This window comes from Psittacula echo (genome assembly GCF_963264785.1).
Source record: "Psittacula echo genome assembly, chromosome: 5".
NCBI classification, from domain to species: Eukaryota; Metazoa; Chordata; class Aves; order Psittaciformes; family Psittacidae; genus Psittacula; species Psittacula echo.
This window is the reverse complement of record NC_137739.1, coordinates 27,429,360-27,445,419: the sequence shown is the minus strand read 5'-3', so window position 1 is coordinate 27,445,419 and position 16,060 is coordinate 27,429,360. Positions and strand designations below refer to the sequence as shown.

Below are 16,060 nucleotides of genomic sequence, written 5' to 3'. Positions count from 1 at the left end.
TTTTTTTCTATATTGTATTTTAAAAAAAGAAAAATAAGTAAAAGTTAAGCATCAGCATAATTGTCCAGTCAATGAAGATTTAAAAAATTCCCCAAAACTTCAGAAAAATTGTTCTACATCTTTAATATCTGTAGGGGATTCAGGAAGGAAGGAAGAAAATTTGTAGATATAACCCAAAAATATCAGAGCTGTCATTCTCCAGCTATTGCTTTGGAAGAAGTGTCAACTAGCAACGTACTGAATTATTTGCTTGTACAGACAAAAATATGTCAGAGAAACATCCTAACCAGGTCCACCCACTTGTGAAATACTGATTACTAGGTATTCAGTAGCAGGAATCCAAACTGAGTAAAGTGTTCGATGTCTTCTAATCAAGAAAAATCTTCATCTCATTTCAGTTGACAGGAGCTTGAAGGTTAATGTGCCACAATGAACAGAATTAATACCCACTGAAACTAAGATAATTTCACTTGATATTAAAATGCTTAATAGTACTTTTAAAAGAGACCTTAAAATTATGAATATATCTGCCTAGAGTAGTATTATTTGGATGCAGCACCTTTAGTACTTGAAGTTAAGTCTGTCACCACATATCCACTGGAACTGGATCGGAAACCATCAGAAGAGACAGCACAGCTGAGACACACGTTTCAGCTTTCAAGAATTAATACCTGTAGTATCTGAATCTCTTCTACCTGGGCTTTTCTGCTGAGACTGCAGCCTACCAAACATTCAGACAGCTCATGCCAAGACATACTGCCTGTTTACGCTGGAAGACATGAGTGCAGAGAAATGAAAGAAAGGACCAATCAAGCTAAGAGGGCACTGATCTGTTCCACTTTCCTTATTCTGAAGGGACAGTACATGGGAAGAAGGCACATTCAAATTGCATTTCAGAAATAGCTGAAAGACCATCCTGTTCATGCAACTTACAGTTACAAAAGAATGATCAAATTAACCCATGAAGTTATTCTACATCATTATGGAGGTTTTCATCAAGCTTCTCCTCTTTGTTCAACATCTGCTGCAACAAGTTTGTAGCTGAGGACAATTTCAGGTAGAGTCTTTAGTTCATACAATTGTGCTGGTTGCAAAAATTCGTTGCAGTAAGATTTGTAGCCAATATTATTGCAAAACATCGATAGGTAGATTTTTAGAGAATGCAGTGCAGGGAGCCTGTACAGCAGGGTTTGACTCTTCCTGCTTCAGTCCTAGAAATGCCAAATTGAATATAACCTTCTTGTGTCTGATTAGCTGCCACACCAGCAGCAATAGTAGCAGTTTTGCTACAACAGATCAAAAAAACAAGCTGGCCCCAGTAACCTACGAATAAATAAAAATAACAATACCAGAGCTGTGCTCTTTATTCTATGTTTGGGAATACTGAGCAGCTGCTTGGACAATGCAAAAATGAAACACTCACGTGTATTGCCCCTATGAATGATGCAAATAAGAAGTTGCCTTTATAGTATACTCTGCCAGGATCATTGACAGGAAGCACAGAGCTTCGAATACTATTGTTTCATGGACATTAATATTAACAAACCACAGATTAGCCTCGGACAAGTTTAGTAACCTGATCTCTTTTATTGGGCTCTAATCAACGCGGGAACAGACGCCCAATGCCTAGTCATTTACAGACAACACCTACACATGGGACTGAGGAAGATTTTGAAGGGTTTCAGTACAAAGTTACAGTAGAAATCACCTTTGGCTTACTAGTGGAATTTCAAAGTATATTGATGGAAACTGTGCACAGGGCATGCGTGCATTGAAGCTGAATGGGACAACTCTAAGCAGGTCAGCCCAGCAAACAGACCACAGTAATCCTGGAAGTTTAAAGACAACAAAAAACTGAGCCCGTTGTGATTTTACCTGACCCAGATTATTGTGCAAAGGAAACACAATATTGGATGTTTGACTAGATTAGGAGAAGGTAAAGGCTGGATGACAGAGCTGTTTATTAATAAGGACTGATGTAAGAGAGATACATAAGCATGAAAATTGATGTGGGGATTACTTATGGATTAGGTGTCTAAAGGCTCAAAGGAGTAAGGATCCAGAAGCTGAATGGGATGATAAAGAAGACTCAGCAGCTAAAGCAGCACAGACCTGGGACAGTGAAATATACAGTAATCACTGTTGCTGGAGCACAGCAGAACAAAAGGACCAAGAAAATAAATGGTGAAGGAGTTGCTAAGCACACTATGTGAAAATCAGAAAAATACCCTAAGGGTTAAGGAAATAACAGTGTTGAAAGGTACTGAAAAAAGCGTTTGGAAAAGAATCAAAAAATGTCCAAGATATGCATAGGGAGGCAAGAACAAATTCTAGTCCTCTCTCTTTGCTGAGAAGTGTGGATGTTATTACATGTCCATTATATACAATTAGCTCCCCAAAACTGTCTGGGGTAATGAACCTCCTTGGAGGTGACTGACTCCTTCTCAAGGTTTGAAGCTTTTTCTATAAGATATCATACAGCAGCAGGGAGAGGAAAAAAACTCAACAGTATCAAGAAGCCTTCTGCCTGTGTGGTGCTCTTGAAATCTTGTTGATCTAGATAAAGGTCACCATTTCATGGAGGAAGTAATTACAACTACGCATAAAGGACTATGGATTAAGGAAATCCTATGCAGTCTGTATCTCCCTCCCTCAATCATCAGGACAAGGAGAGCACACAAATAGCACTGTTAAAGGAGCACAGTGAACAGCAGTAAGTAGAAATGAAAGGATTAAGACAATGAATTACCCTTCATATTAATATTAGCAGCTTTGAGAAGCAGGCATAGTCTAGGATTTAGAATCCAGCCCTACCAAGTTTTATGTGGAACAAAAGTGAAGTTAATTAGATTAAGTTCATTAGAAACTCTGAGAAGGAAATGTCTGAATGTGGATAACTGAGATATACTGCTGTGATTACAGACACAGGAGGAAATAGAGCAAAGTATCAGAGTTGAAGAGACAAGCAGGGCTGCTCCTCCAGTATTGTGTATGGGAAATATGTGAATCAGTTGTGGTTTTGTGACTGACACACCAGCAGTGCAATTCGAATTCTTCCAGTAGCTGGTTTAGATTTCAAAACTGAAGCAACAAAGAAAACAAATCTCCTGATCTTCAAGACAAAACTGCAAATTACCAATCTAACATTGGCTTTCATAGCAGGAAGTTATTTGCTACCACCAAGCATTTACAGAGACAGAATACACATATGCTTTGAAAATTAAAGTATGCAATAATGTTGAAGGTGTTTTGAAAACATAGATGTGCCCTGCAATTTTATGCTGCTGTTGATTGTGAGATGACATTCCATTCAGAACTGACCAACCTTCCACTGAAATAAATTACCAACTTCAGTTTCACTTAATCAGAAGGCAATCACAGTCTGAATTTCATCTGACACATGAGTAGCCACTGGAAAACTTAAAAAAATTATAAGGACAGCACTTAAAAATTTATTCTTGCTGAACCCAATGGCTTACTGATAATACACATTTCTGAGTATCTGTGACATTTGCTTCCTGTTAGTGAGTTTACCTTTATTTAGTTGCCTGAACAAATTTAATACTTTGTGCATAGAACTATGTGCAGCAAAAATACAGACAAATACTATAAAAGTGGGAAGAATGAAGAACTGCTTGGATTTCTTCACTGTATTGAAAACAATGTTTTGTCCACAATTTATACAGAGCGTTTAGATAAATGTCTATTTATTAGTATATGTTATCTAAATTAACTTTGATGAACAAGACAATTCCTTTATGAATCATCATGAAATCGTGGCATCTCAGTATATGGCATCACCTCTGCAGTATGGAACATTTTGCTATTTTGTAGACAAGTTTCATGTCTCATTGTGTATCTACTTCAAAAAAATACTGCAAGGCAATTGCATCATGAGAGATTACACCTTTTTCCTACATACCAAGCAAGCGTATATTCAATTTTCAGAGATATGTATGGCAAGTGACATTAGGATGGGTAATCTGTAGCATTTAAATGAGGTGTTGGTACATATTAAACGTATCACCAGGCTAGATACAATATGCAGTAAGCCAGCATCAAGCTCATTACCTCCCTAACAGAGCCGATTCCTTCTCTAGACACAGGCCCTTGGCATCTGCAGCTTATATCCATTCTGCAGCAAATGAAAACCCAGGAACCACTGAAGGAATCAAGCTTGCTTTCTGGTGCATTGCAAGACTTCAAACTATATTCTGCTGAAGCAGTGAACTGACTGAGCAACAGATCTATTTATTCAGGAAAGCAGTGTAGAAAGAATTAAGGCAGCAAAGATACTTAATGCATGTCTAATGAAGGAGAAAAGACAGAAAAAGTATGTACCTAATTACTGCAAGAAAAAAACCCCACCCAATTATTGGATGAATTTAATGTTTCAATCCTTTCACAAACCCCTTTAAAACACTCTCAAACCAGGTAAGTAGAAAGACAATAAGAATCAATTCATCAGTTTACACGAACATAAATTATTATTTCTAGGTGCTCTTTTCCTTTCATAATTTCTAAAGAACTGCAGTAAGCCATGTAGCAACTGCTTTAAGGAAACAAATCAGAAATGATTAAGTGGCACTTCATATAAAAAAAAAAAAAAAAAAAAAAAAGAATTAAGATAAATACAGTGTCCAGTTTTTGAACACTCTTAGAGAGTCTCCAGTTAATATGTTTAAATCCACATGAGAATTTAAAAACTATTCACTATAAGAAAGGATGGCAGGATCCAACACTTTGTTAATTCAGCCATTTGCCTTTCATACTGAAATACAATTGTGCTTGAAATTTTACCTGTAAAATGTATTCTGCAGAGCTGTGCTGGATTCTTGGGGCATGCAGACAGTTCAGCAAATACTGAACTTGGCACGCTAGAAAAATTTTGCCAACACAGAAAATTTCACACAAATCAGCACACCCAATATACCTTCTTTAATTTAAATGCAAGCTTATTGTACATCCTCATAGAGACACAGAGCCCTGAAATACCTGAACAGATTGGATTACAAAGGAGCAAATGACAAGGAAGACGTGCCATCTTTATGACTAATCTAAATTAGACTTTGTAACATCCAAGAATTGCCAGCATTTCAGTTTTGAGACCATAAACTGCTACTTTCATCTCTCTTGTCTAGGTCTATAAACATTTTGAATAATAGAGGATCTTGCCAAGATATTCTAAAAGCACATTTGACTAAGGCCTTCTAGTCACAGGGCACATACTGCATAAAATCATTGGTCACTAAAATTAAAAAAAAAAATAGCCACATCATGTTAATTAGCTCTTTCATTATCTCATTTCATCATTACTGGACCCATTCTGCCCTTCACTTTTGTTGATGTGAAATGAGAATACTGTTAAACTGCAGCAAACAGAATTATGTTTGTATTTAGATTCATAAATAATATTTTAAAAATGTAGCATTCTACATTAAAATAACACGTTCAGTTTCTGACATAAGATAATTCTCTTCTTTTACATGAATTACCATGCACTGAGAAAGCTTAATTTCAATTTATGTAGTTAAAAAAACCACTGATTTAAAATATTCAGTAAAACAAATCAAAAATATCTGAGATGTCATCAATAGTGATTCTGCTTTACGTTTTGAAAGGAAATCAAATTATGACTATGATGATTATTTTTATTCCTTTCCTCTCTTTGTTTCCCCTCAAAAATTGACAATGTCATTGAAGTCAAATTAAACATTTGTTTGTAAAATAAGCAGGAGTGCTTCTGACAGCTGCTGCTGCATGGCAAACACTCTACAGCTGCTGGGCTCTTAAATTAACAACGATTTTCATTTACAAACAGCAAACAACAAGAAAATTATGGAGTCTGTTTATTTATTATTTTTTTTAATTATCCCACTACTTGAAGTTTATGAAAATACAGACTCTACACTAAAGACTTGGCCAGAAAGAAATCAGAGTTTACTTATTTATTTCTTCACTTACTGAGAGCAAAATCAAAAACGTTAGGTTTCAATGCAAGATACTTCAGATACATTCCTTCCTTACATGTCTTAAATCTTTTTGCATTTCCTCTCTAGTTTATGTAAATAGATGCAATAACTCTTTGAGGATTTATCCTCCTTCAACACAAATTTTATCAATAAAAAAAATACTACTGAATAAAATGGTTTCTTGATTTTTTTACATACATCTTAGATTTCTAAATACACCGACCCCAAATCTCTGTTTGTTTTTTTTTTTTTTTTTTTTTTTAGAAAAAATGCTTACACATTAATTACATTAGAATTAGATGGCAGGATTTTTTAGACAGCAATATTCATGTGTTCAAAACAAATGAATTTGCTTTTTCATGTGTTTAGAACTCAGGTGTAACTCACTGAAGAGTTTCAAGTTCAGTGTAGCTATACACATACATCAGTATTTTCATTAATAACATGAACAGAGAACAAGTGCCTGACTGCAGACAGTATCAAGCTGTAATTATACAACATTAAACACAAAGTCCTAGTTTTAGATAAGAGAAATTATTTGTACAAAGACAGAAATGGAAAAGCAAAAGAGAAGCATTTGATAGGAGGATAAAGGAATTCTAGTAAATGTTCTCTTGTGAAAAGCAGCAAACACTGCTGGAAGCACTTTCTCTAGGACCACATGGAGTCATGTAAGGCATCTGTAGGATTACAATGCCCAGTTCTGGGCACCAAAATTCAAGGATCACAGAATCACAGAATCCCGAGGGTTGGAAGGGGCCTCAAAAGATCATCTAGTCCAACCCCCCTGCAAGAGCAGGGTAACCTAGAGTACATCACACAGGAACTTGTCCAGCCGGGCCTTGAATATCTCCAACATAGCAGACTCCACAACCCCCCTGGGCAACCTGTTCCAGTGCTCTATCACTCTCACAGTAAAGAAGTTTTTCCTGATGTTCACATGGAACCTCTTATGCTCTACTTTACACCCATTACCCCTTGTCCTATCACTGGACATCACTGAGAAAAGCCTAGCTCCATCATCCTGACACTCACCGTTTACATATTTGTAAGCATTGATGAGGTCACCCCTCAGTCTCCTCTTCTCCAAGCTAAAGAGACCCAGCTCCCTCAGCCTCTCCTCATAAGGGAGATGTTCCACTCCCTTAATCATCATTGTGGCTCTGCGCTGGACTCTCTCCAGCAGGTCCCTATCCTTCTTGAACTGAGGGGCCCAGAACTGGACACAATATTCCAGATGCGGCCTCACCAAGGCAGAGTAGAGGGGGAGGAGAATCTCTCTTGACCTACTAACCACACCCTTTCTAATACACCCCAGGATGCCATTGGCCTTCTTGGCCACAAGGGCACATTGCTGGCTCATGGTCATCCTCCTATCCACCAGGACCCCAGGTCCCTTTTCCCTTCACTGCTTTCCAGCAGGTCAACCCCCAACCTGTACTGGTACATGGGGTTGTTCCTCCCCAGATGCAAGACTCTACACTTGCCCTTGTTGAATTTCATCAAGTTTCTCCCCGCCCAACACTCCAGCCTGTCCAGGTCTTGCTGAATGGCAACACAGCCTTCTGGTGATATGGATATGATATGGATCATATGTGGACAGTTCAGACAAAGCTGATGAGAACAATCAGATTTCTAGAAAGGAGGTTTGAAAACAGGGTTACAGTACCTGAGAATAAGGAGCATCAGAGGAATCATTTTAGCAAAACAGTAGCAGTAACAGGTAAGTATTGGCACCACTTTCTTATGGGGACTGCCAAGGCTCCACCTCTAAGAAAAAAGTGGACAGGGGCAACTTATTCATGGTACATCCTATTGCCATGGTGTCGTCAGACAGTAAAAGACCTAGGTATTTCACCAAAATCCCTTCTGACATCATTTACCATGACTTCCCTATTTATCTTCAAGCTTTGGATCAGAAAGTAGATGCACAAAATATACGTATAGTAGCACTACACATGACATACTGCTTCATGTGATTTTTTTTTCCAGGTGCACAATTTAAACGCATAGTAGGTATTCTTAACAGAGGTGACAATCTAGACGGACCAAGAAACTCTGCATGGATAATTTCTAAGAAATAAAAATGAGTTTTAAATATCCTATACATATCTCTAAGTACCAAATATGAATACAGTTGACTTCTGATCAGCTCTGTGTTTGAGTCTATGTTGAATGTGAACTTGAATAATTAATCTCAATTGCAGATTTCTCCAGAAAGTCTGGAGAAAATTCAACAATGATCAAAATGGGACCTGATATCAATGTCTTACCGTGAAGCATGTTGTACTATTCTAATGCTGGCATTCCTACCCCACTGCTCATCAAAAGACATGTTTGTTTGTTTGTTTCTGTTAAAAGCTTGTTTTACAAAAAAAGTATTTGTGCAAAATAGTAACCATATGGACCAATGGGAGCGCTTGCACATTAATTCCAAGTACCTCAAAATGTACCATGACACTGATTTTTCTAAATATGAAAGTATTGTAGGCATTTTGAATGTACAGTGTGCAGCACTTAGAAATACTGTCTTCCACAATAAAGCCGTAACTATATTCCCCCTACCGCTAAGAGAAAAGACCATCATCCTCTCCTCACTACTTTTTTTTTCCACATTGTGTTTCTACTGCTTTGTGCTCCTGAAGGAGTAAACCCTTCTTCCAGTGGCAAACCCATTAAGTTCCTTTGCAACACTACGCCCTTGCAAATACAACAGCATATGAATGAATCTAGCTAGAGTTTATAGGATCAATGTATTAATTGTGCTGTAACAAAGATGATTTAGAACACCAAAAAATTACAAGAAAATCCACTTACAAAGTTCCAAATTCATGTGCTCCCACTGTGAAGTTACACAAACAATATTCTATCTGTGAGAAACTAGAAGTGAAATGGATTTTATTTTTAAATGTAGATGCGTTTAGTCAGTAGATCCAAGGGAATGCTACTGTGTATGTTAAAATGCAAATATGCATCTCTGCAACCTAATATTAGAGCTGCTACAAATATAGAAGGTGTATAGGAATGCAGGTTATTCTTCTTTCATAATACAAGTAAACTCTCTGTGGGTGTTTAGCCTAAAAAATTAAATATAGAGCAGTTAGTTACACAGCAATATTTACATTTTTGCCCTTTTTTGGTAAAAAAAATAAGAAATAGCTGGATGAAGAAAACATTTAAATTATTTTTAAGGAATTAGAATAGTACAATACTAACTGTCATATTTTAACACAATCTTTTCTGTCTTGTAGTGTTTTATAGAGTCACTGGTCTCTATTTGCTTTTGAGGAAACAGAGGCATTGAAAAATGAGTTGAGCTGTAATAACCCAGTGTGAAAAATAGGAATGGACCCAAATCTACTCACTTCCAATCTATGCCCCTAGCCATTTAAAGCTGTGTACATTTCTGTTACATCAGTTCCTAAAAGTGAAGAGCGGGGGAAAAATGACAGCATGTCAAAAGAATTGCATATGGAAATTGCACATTTTCTATATATCAAAGGTTGCATTTGTTCTAAGGACTGTTACGATGTATAGAAATATCTTAGATTGCTAACTTGATTGTGTAGAAATACAGAAAGTGTCTACGTAAAATATTTAAGCTATGCACAAAGAAATATTAAGCTATGATGTTATTATCTCTATGAAAAATTAAGTTCAGAAGCAGTTTGCTGCTGTCGAGTAGAGGTTAACTGGAAGATACAGATTTGTATTTCTTTAAAGATTGGCACAGGAATTTTGATCATTTGCATGCAGAAGAAATTAATTCCACTGGCAAAATCAATATAGTTATTTATAATATGAGAACTGTTACCTTCTATTTTTCCATAAACTGTATATAATTGTTACTAAAAGCTCTTGCTAGGCAAGGCAGGGAGATTATTCTCTGTGTTTCCTTGGCCATTATATTTAGTCATAATGGAAAGCTTTCAGTAAATGCTTTATAACTGTGCTCAACTGCTCCAGTATTAGCACTCTAACAAACAGGCAGGTAAAATTGTTGACACATATCTGGACAGTTGCACAGGAGGACTGAAAGGATAATTGGAAAAGACTGAATAACAGGCTCAATATCCAATTCAAACAAGCAGGGTTTTTTGTTGTTTGCTTTTATACTTGCAATATTCGTAGAATCATAGAATAGTTAGGGTTGGTACACTGAACTTTTTCTCATAGTTATGGAAGCTTTGCTACAATAGCACGACTACCTAAAAAATTTTGTAAATACATACCTGATCTACTAAATATATCATATTTTTATATTAAAATTCCTCTACTCTCTGACTACATACAAGCCAACCCTGATGTAATTAAAATCATGGAGATCATTACATATGCAGAAAAACAATGTTTCACAATTTTCCTCAAAAAATAGAAAAAACTTCCCTGGAGATGGCTCAGAAAATATTTCTAGAAACCTACAGTGAGACATTATGATAAATGCAATGATTTCTACAAGTAGTAATAGTAATAAACACTATTTACAGATACCAGGTTTCAATTTGTTGGCTGTTTAATTATACATATAGCAGAAAGAAGGAACTTGTCAGCAAGAACTTTTGTTACATTTACCATACAAGTCACATCCATTGCCTGAGAACTCAATTATTCCAGGAGTCAATCACAGATGACTGTGGTTTCTTTTCTAAATGGTAAATTGAATACAACTTATCTGCATGCCGTCATCATTCACTACATTAACAATTAATCTCAGACTCAGCAAAAATTACCAAATGCTAAAGGAGGAAAAGATAATTACGATCTAGCGATACTTGACTCCATGAGATCTGCACCAGCTGACAGATAGAATCAATTTGGATATTAACAAGATCCACACTACCATGAAATTTTAATATGTGACAACTAAGACAATTTACAACATTTTCTTCACTCTTGTATTATACGATGGAATTCTAATATATATTTTTTATACATATGTGTGTGTATATATATATGTATGTATGTATATATAATTCTAGTACTTCCAAAAAACTATTTGTTCTGCAGTTTCCATCAATTACAGGGGTCAGACTTCTACCTGCCTGCTCAGAGACACCTTATCTGCAGGAATCCAACTAATCAGTCCAATCTAGGAATATGGGGCTAGATGTGGCCTAAACGAGGCGATTCTCCATCACTGCTGAGAAACTTTTAATGACCACTTATAGATGTTACAAAACAAATGCTTTCTGAAGTGCCCAGAAATCTAGTAAATAGGCTTTAGAACAGAAATTTTTATCAGAAAACAAAGGCAATGACCTGGTCCTCCCATATTATTACATGGCACCTTAGCATCCAAGCAATCACAAGAAACAAGGGAAGTAAGTAAGCATAAGAAGATGTTGAATTCTGAACATGCATGCAAGTAGGCTGCGCACAGTGTAACAGTTCAGAATGGTCCAGATACATATATTTAACCACAGAAGCAAGAAAAATATTTTTGTAAGCACTTTCCTGCTCATACTGATAGCTTTGGGTAACTTCTGAAGCTAGCACAGTTGCTAAGGCAGCCAAGTGAATCCTTACTGCTAAGTAAGACTCAAGAGCATTCTGTTGATTTATCTTTTTATAATAACTTTGTTCCACATAGCAAAACTTCCCATTCCTAGTGCTGTGATGAGTCTCACTATGCTGACACCTGATGATGCATTCCATTTTCATTAAGCCATTCTAAAAATTAAGGTGTTTGAAATTGTCTTGCAGTGTCTGGAGCCATCCCCAAAGTGATATGCTGTTTCTCCAGTTCATCCATCTGCAGAAATAATTTCAAGAGCTGGTATGCTGGAGTTGGTGCACCTTCCTATAACCGGATTTAGCTGCACAGTGTTCCTAGCATACATCAGGCAAGTGAAAAGAGGGCTTAAAGCTGGAGGGTCTCCTAAGCAGTGTGTGAAATCTAAGCAGTCTAGTGTCTTCAGTGAGACTCAAGTACAGCCTTTGGAAAAACAGAGCCTTGGCTACTGTTTGCATCCTGGAAGTACATTCACTACAGCGGTAGTTTAGTAAAGAGCTTGGAAGATTCGAACCGTTAGGCTACTTCACTATCATCACATAGCGGGAATAAAAAGAATGGATGAATTGTTCCTGACTAAGCAATTACGAATTAACATTCAATGTCGCACTGTTTCCCTCTTCCTCCCCTCAAGTCTAAGCTTTCCCATTGCAAGTGATGTTTTGGAAAGCAAAGTAGTGATCATATTCTCCTAAACATTGTAGTTTTCAGTCCCCCAGGAAGCTAGTATTGTACACATATGCTAGTGCCGAAAGATTTAGCATCCCTTACTGAACCCTAGAACTGCAGATTACCATTTCTGTGTTACATTATGCTTGTCATGACCAAACTGATCACTAAGCCTAGAAAACATTGAGAAGAAGCCAAACAGGGGCAAATGTTTCTATCACAGGTAACAGACTACACAGATCATGACCAAAAAAAAAAAAAAAAAATTAAAAAAAATTAAAACTTTTCCCAACCCGCAGAATTAGTCCAGGAAAAACTTCCTGGAGGCCTCTATACTTAATTGTCCCATTATAAACCTAAAAAACCCTACAATATTTTGCACTACAACCATAATAAGTTTTATGGATCGCTATGTTTTACTTGTGACTACCTTTAACTTTTCTATATATTAAAGTCAATTGTGAAAAAGAAAAAGTGTATCCTTCCAATTCAGAACAGGCTCCAATATGCTGCCATTCTGCTTTGGAAATTCTAAAAAAAAATTATCAGACAGTCTCCAAGGACTGAAACAGATATGTATTGATAATAAAAAGCTACATACACCCCATCACACACAGAAAATAGAAAAATACAGATGGCTTTTGTTTCCTCTAAAGGTCAAGGTTTCAGGATTTTTCCATTATGAGTTTGGACTTAACTATTTAAAATAATAACTGCTTTTAGACCTTCATTTTTATCATATTATTAAAGCCTTCACAAATGACAGAATAATTTTGATAATTGCCTCCAACATGTCTATGCCGTTCCATGGGAGCTCACCATAAAGAAGGGTTATAGAGTGCTGACTGTAAATTCTAATCTGGATGTGGTCAAAGCTTTACATACAAAAGAAAAAATGCAAATGTTAATGCCAAAACCACAGTGATTGCTATGTATGATGCCACAGAGAACTGAACCACAGCACAAACAAAATGCACGTTATGATGTTAGTATCTGGCATCAGCAACTTGTACTGTCAGTGACTGTTTCATTCTTTCTCTGAACTGCCCTCTGGAATTGGGCAGTCACCCTCTGAAGCTCAATAAAACCACTGGGAGCAAGCTTGCATTTTTCACATAACTAGCAAAAGCGGAAGGAAGTGAAGCACAGGGTAAGGGGAGAGCAAGTCATGGACCAGTTTTGCTGGTGGCAATTTTACAGCCTGATCAGAAATCAGCTGCAATTTTAATAACACATTTTTCTGAATTGCACTGAACTATCTTCAGTGCAACCTTTACGCTAGCATTTCCTTAAAAACCTGGAATTTTTTATGTCTCTGAAGGTGCTCCCAGTACTGATAAGACTCTCTGAAATCCTTTGGTCTGCTGCAGGGCACATCTTGGCAATTGCAAACACAGATTCAAAGCAAGCACAGAAATCCCAGTTGTCCATGCATATTTGACCAACCTGTCCTATTAAAAATGACAAGCAAAATCTTAAGAGACAGGACAATGTTTCTCTGGCAGTTTACTCTGGCACTTTTCATAGTAAGAAGTGACTTAAGGTGTCTACAGACAAACGAGCAGCCCTAAAGCAAAGTGCACCTACATAATGTTACTTTTGTCTGTTGCTTAAAAAGCATGGATGCACATGCTTTAAAATAGCCTACAGAAATAACAGAAAAACATCAGATCACCAGCTTGAAAATCAAAGCACTCACCTTGAAACAAGTAGATCAGTTTTTACTGATAAAGGTCAATTTAGAAAATCCCAACTCTACAGAAAGTCCTTGTTAATCATCTGTATTAAGATCATGTGTTTTACCCAAATCTCAAATGAAGTAATGTAAATTTGACCTTTAAGATTCAGATTTTCACATGAAATAAATGACTGCGAGCCTAGCCAGTTCAATTAGGGTTACCAATTCAATAGTTATTGAAGGCATGGAGTAACTTTGATTACTTAGGCTTTAAGTTGCTAATATTTCACTGTGCAAGTAGTACTACCCTTGGTACAATGTGTCAAAGAAGAAAAAAACATGTAAGAACACCAGCAGTTCCTAATCTAATAAATATTAGATTCATTATTAACTAAATTTTACTTTAATGGTTAGCTTAATATGCTTTAAAATACTCACTTCAGAATTACACAGCCTGTACCAGCAGGAGGAGCCGTCCAAAACACTTGAATGCGTGTCCTCCTCCTAGGTGTGCTCTCAGTAACAGCAACGGGACAATTACTCATGAACTGTGTTTCTTCTTCATCTATGATCTAAGGAAATAGAAGAATATGAAAAGATAAGGACGTAGATAGCCAATGTCTCTTAAATGTGCTTTGTAAGTTCATGTTTCCCTTCAGCGGGGTTATTTATAATTCTCTGCTTAGCTCAGCACTACTTTGGTAAATTTATTTATAATATGCAGATCATTCAGTGAAATGAAAATGAAAAACCCACAAAACTAAGACAGAAGAATAATTCAGTTCCATGACAGAAGTTAGTCCTTTCTGAGAGAGGCTACAAATAACCTTTTTTTGTAGATACTGATTACTGAAGCTTCCCGTAAATGTTAATGAACCAAAAATAATTAAAATGCATAATTAATTTTTTTTTTTATATCATGGCAACTGGTTAGGACAGATGGAACACGCTTTTAACATGTTCCATCTGTCCATGGATGGACATCCATGTAAATATTTGTTTGAACAGTATTATTCTTAACGTACCAAAAGAATCTCCAGGTCAAAAGAGGTAATGTGAATCATAACAATCTATAATTCAGAGACCATTACTTAGTTAAATCTACAGAGCTTTCAGCTTTTTTCGGTTGATTGATGTTTAACAGAAAGGTTTAAGTGGCATAAGTCAACACAAAACCAGAGAGGCAGATTAGGAAGTGGTGGTGTTCTAAGGATTTTACTCAAAGGTGTCTCTGACAAACTAGTTTTCTCACTACATATGTTCTTCAGGGGTTGTAACTTAAACCTTCTGTTCATCACAACTCAAATAAAATTCATCTGAAGCTGCCAAGTTTGATTTGGAAACAGGTGGTACTGTGATATTGCAAATTTCTCTTCAGAACTGGTGGTCCACTTTCATTCAATGAAGCCATAATTCACGCTGCACTGGGTCAAGATTCAGGCAATGAATTACAAACCTTACCATTTGGGGAAAGAAGCTGTATATATCGATGTACAAGAGAACTCTGAAGGAGCTTTTTTACCATTCTGATCGTAACAACACAGACATTTTTACCAGACTACAATTTAAAAATAAAAATCTTATGGCAGTAACATAACTTTAAAAAAATACTGGGGGAAAAAAAAAATCAAAACAAAACCAGAACTTCAGCCAAAACACCCAAAAACCCCCAAACACAAACACACAAACAAAAAAACAAGAAAAAAAACCCCAAACACAACAAAACAAAATACTATTTACATTCTGAAAAAGTGGCAATCTCTATAGTTTGACCAGATCTGCTTTAGTGAGCAAGCAGCCGGGTTCCCTCACCCAATGATACTTCCATCATTCCCAAACATTTTTAGCTAAGCCCACAAACCTATCCAGTTTTCCACGTCAGAACGAAGTGACACTGCACTAAAGGAATGCTGAAAAACTATTTAGCTGGTCAATAGGGTAATGGTTAATGGGTTTTAAATCTAAAGCCACTAATATTGTTTAACTCTTTAAACACTTCGCAGAATCTGTGTAACTAAAGACAGTGTGTACAGCTACATCTACTTTGCTAGATTTTAACTAACATTGAAGCATGCGATCTACTGTAGGCTTAAAGTGACACTGCTCGTTTTATACTTCCACTTGATACAATTTAATGAACTTGAGCATCAAGAAATCCCTACTGTACAGTTCTGTCTTGGCCAAGAACTGTATTCATTCTGTCTGCCTTATCGATGTAACAATAAAATA

The 16,060-nt window shown here is 36.5% G+C and overlaps 1 protein-coding gene across 1 annotated transcript in view; it reads right to left on the bottom strand.

Moving 5' to 3' along the window:
- SPON1 (spondin 1) overlaps positions 1-16,060 on the bottom strand; it is a gene marked incomplete at both ends in the record, with an annotated part of 193,139 nt that overhangs the window by 139,903 nt on the left and 37,176 nt on the right. The window contains one exon of the mRNA XM_080619024.1: positions 14,270-14,403. Within this exon, the coding sequence (XP_080475150.1) occupies positions 14,270-14,403 (134 nt within the window). The remainder of the gene's footprint in view (positions 1-14,269; positions 14,404-16,060) is intronic.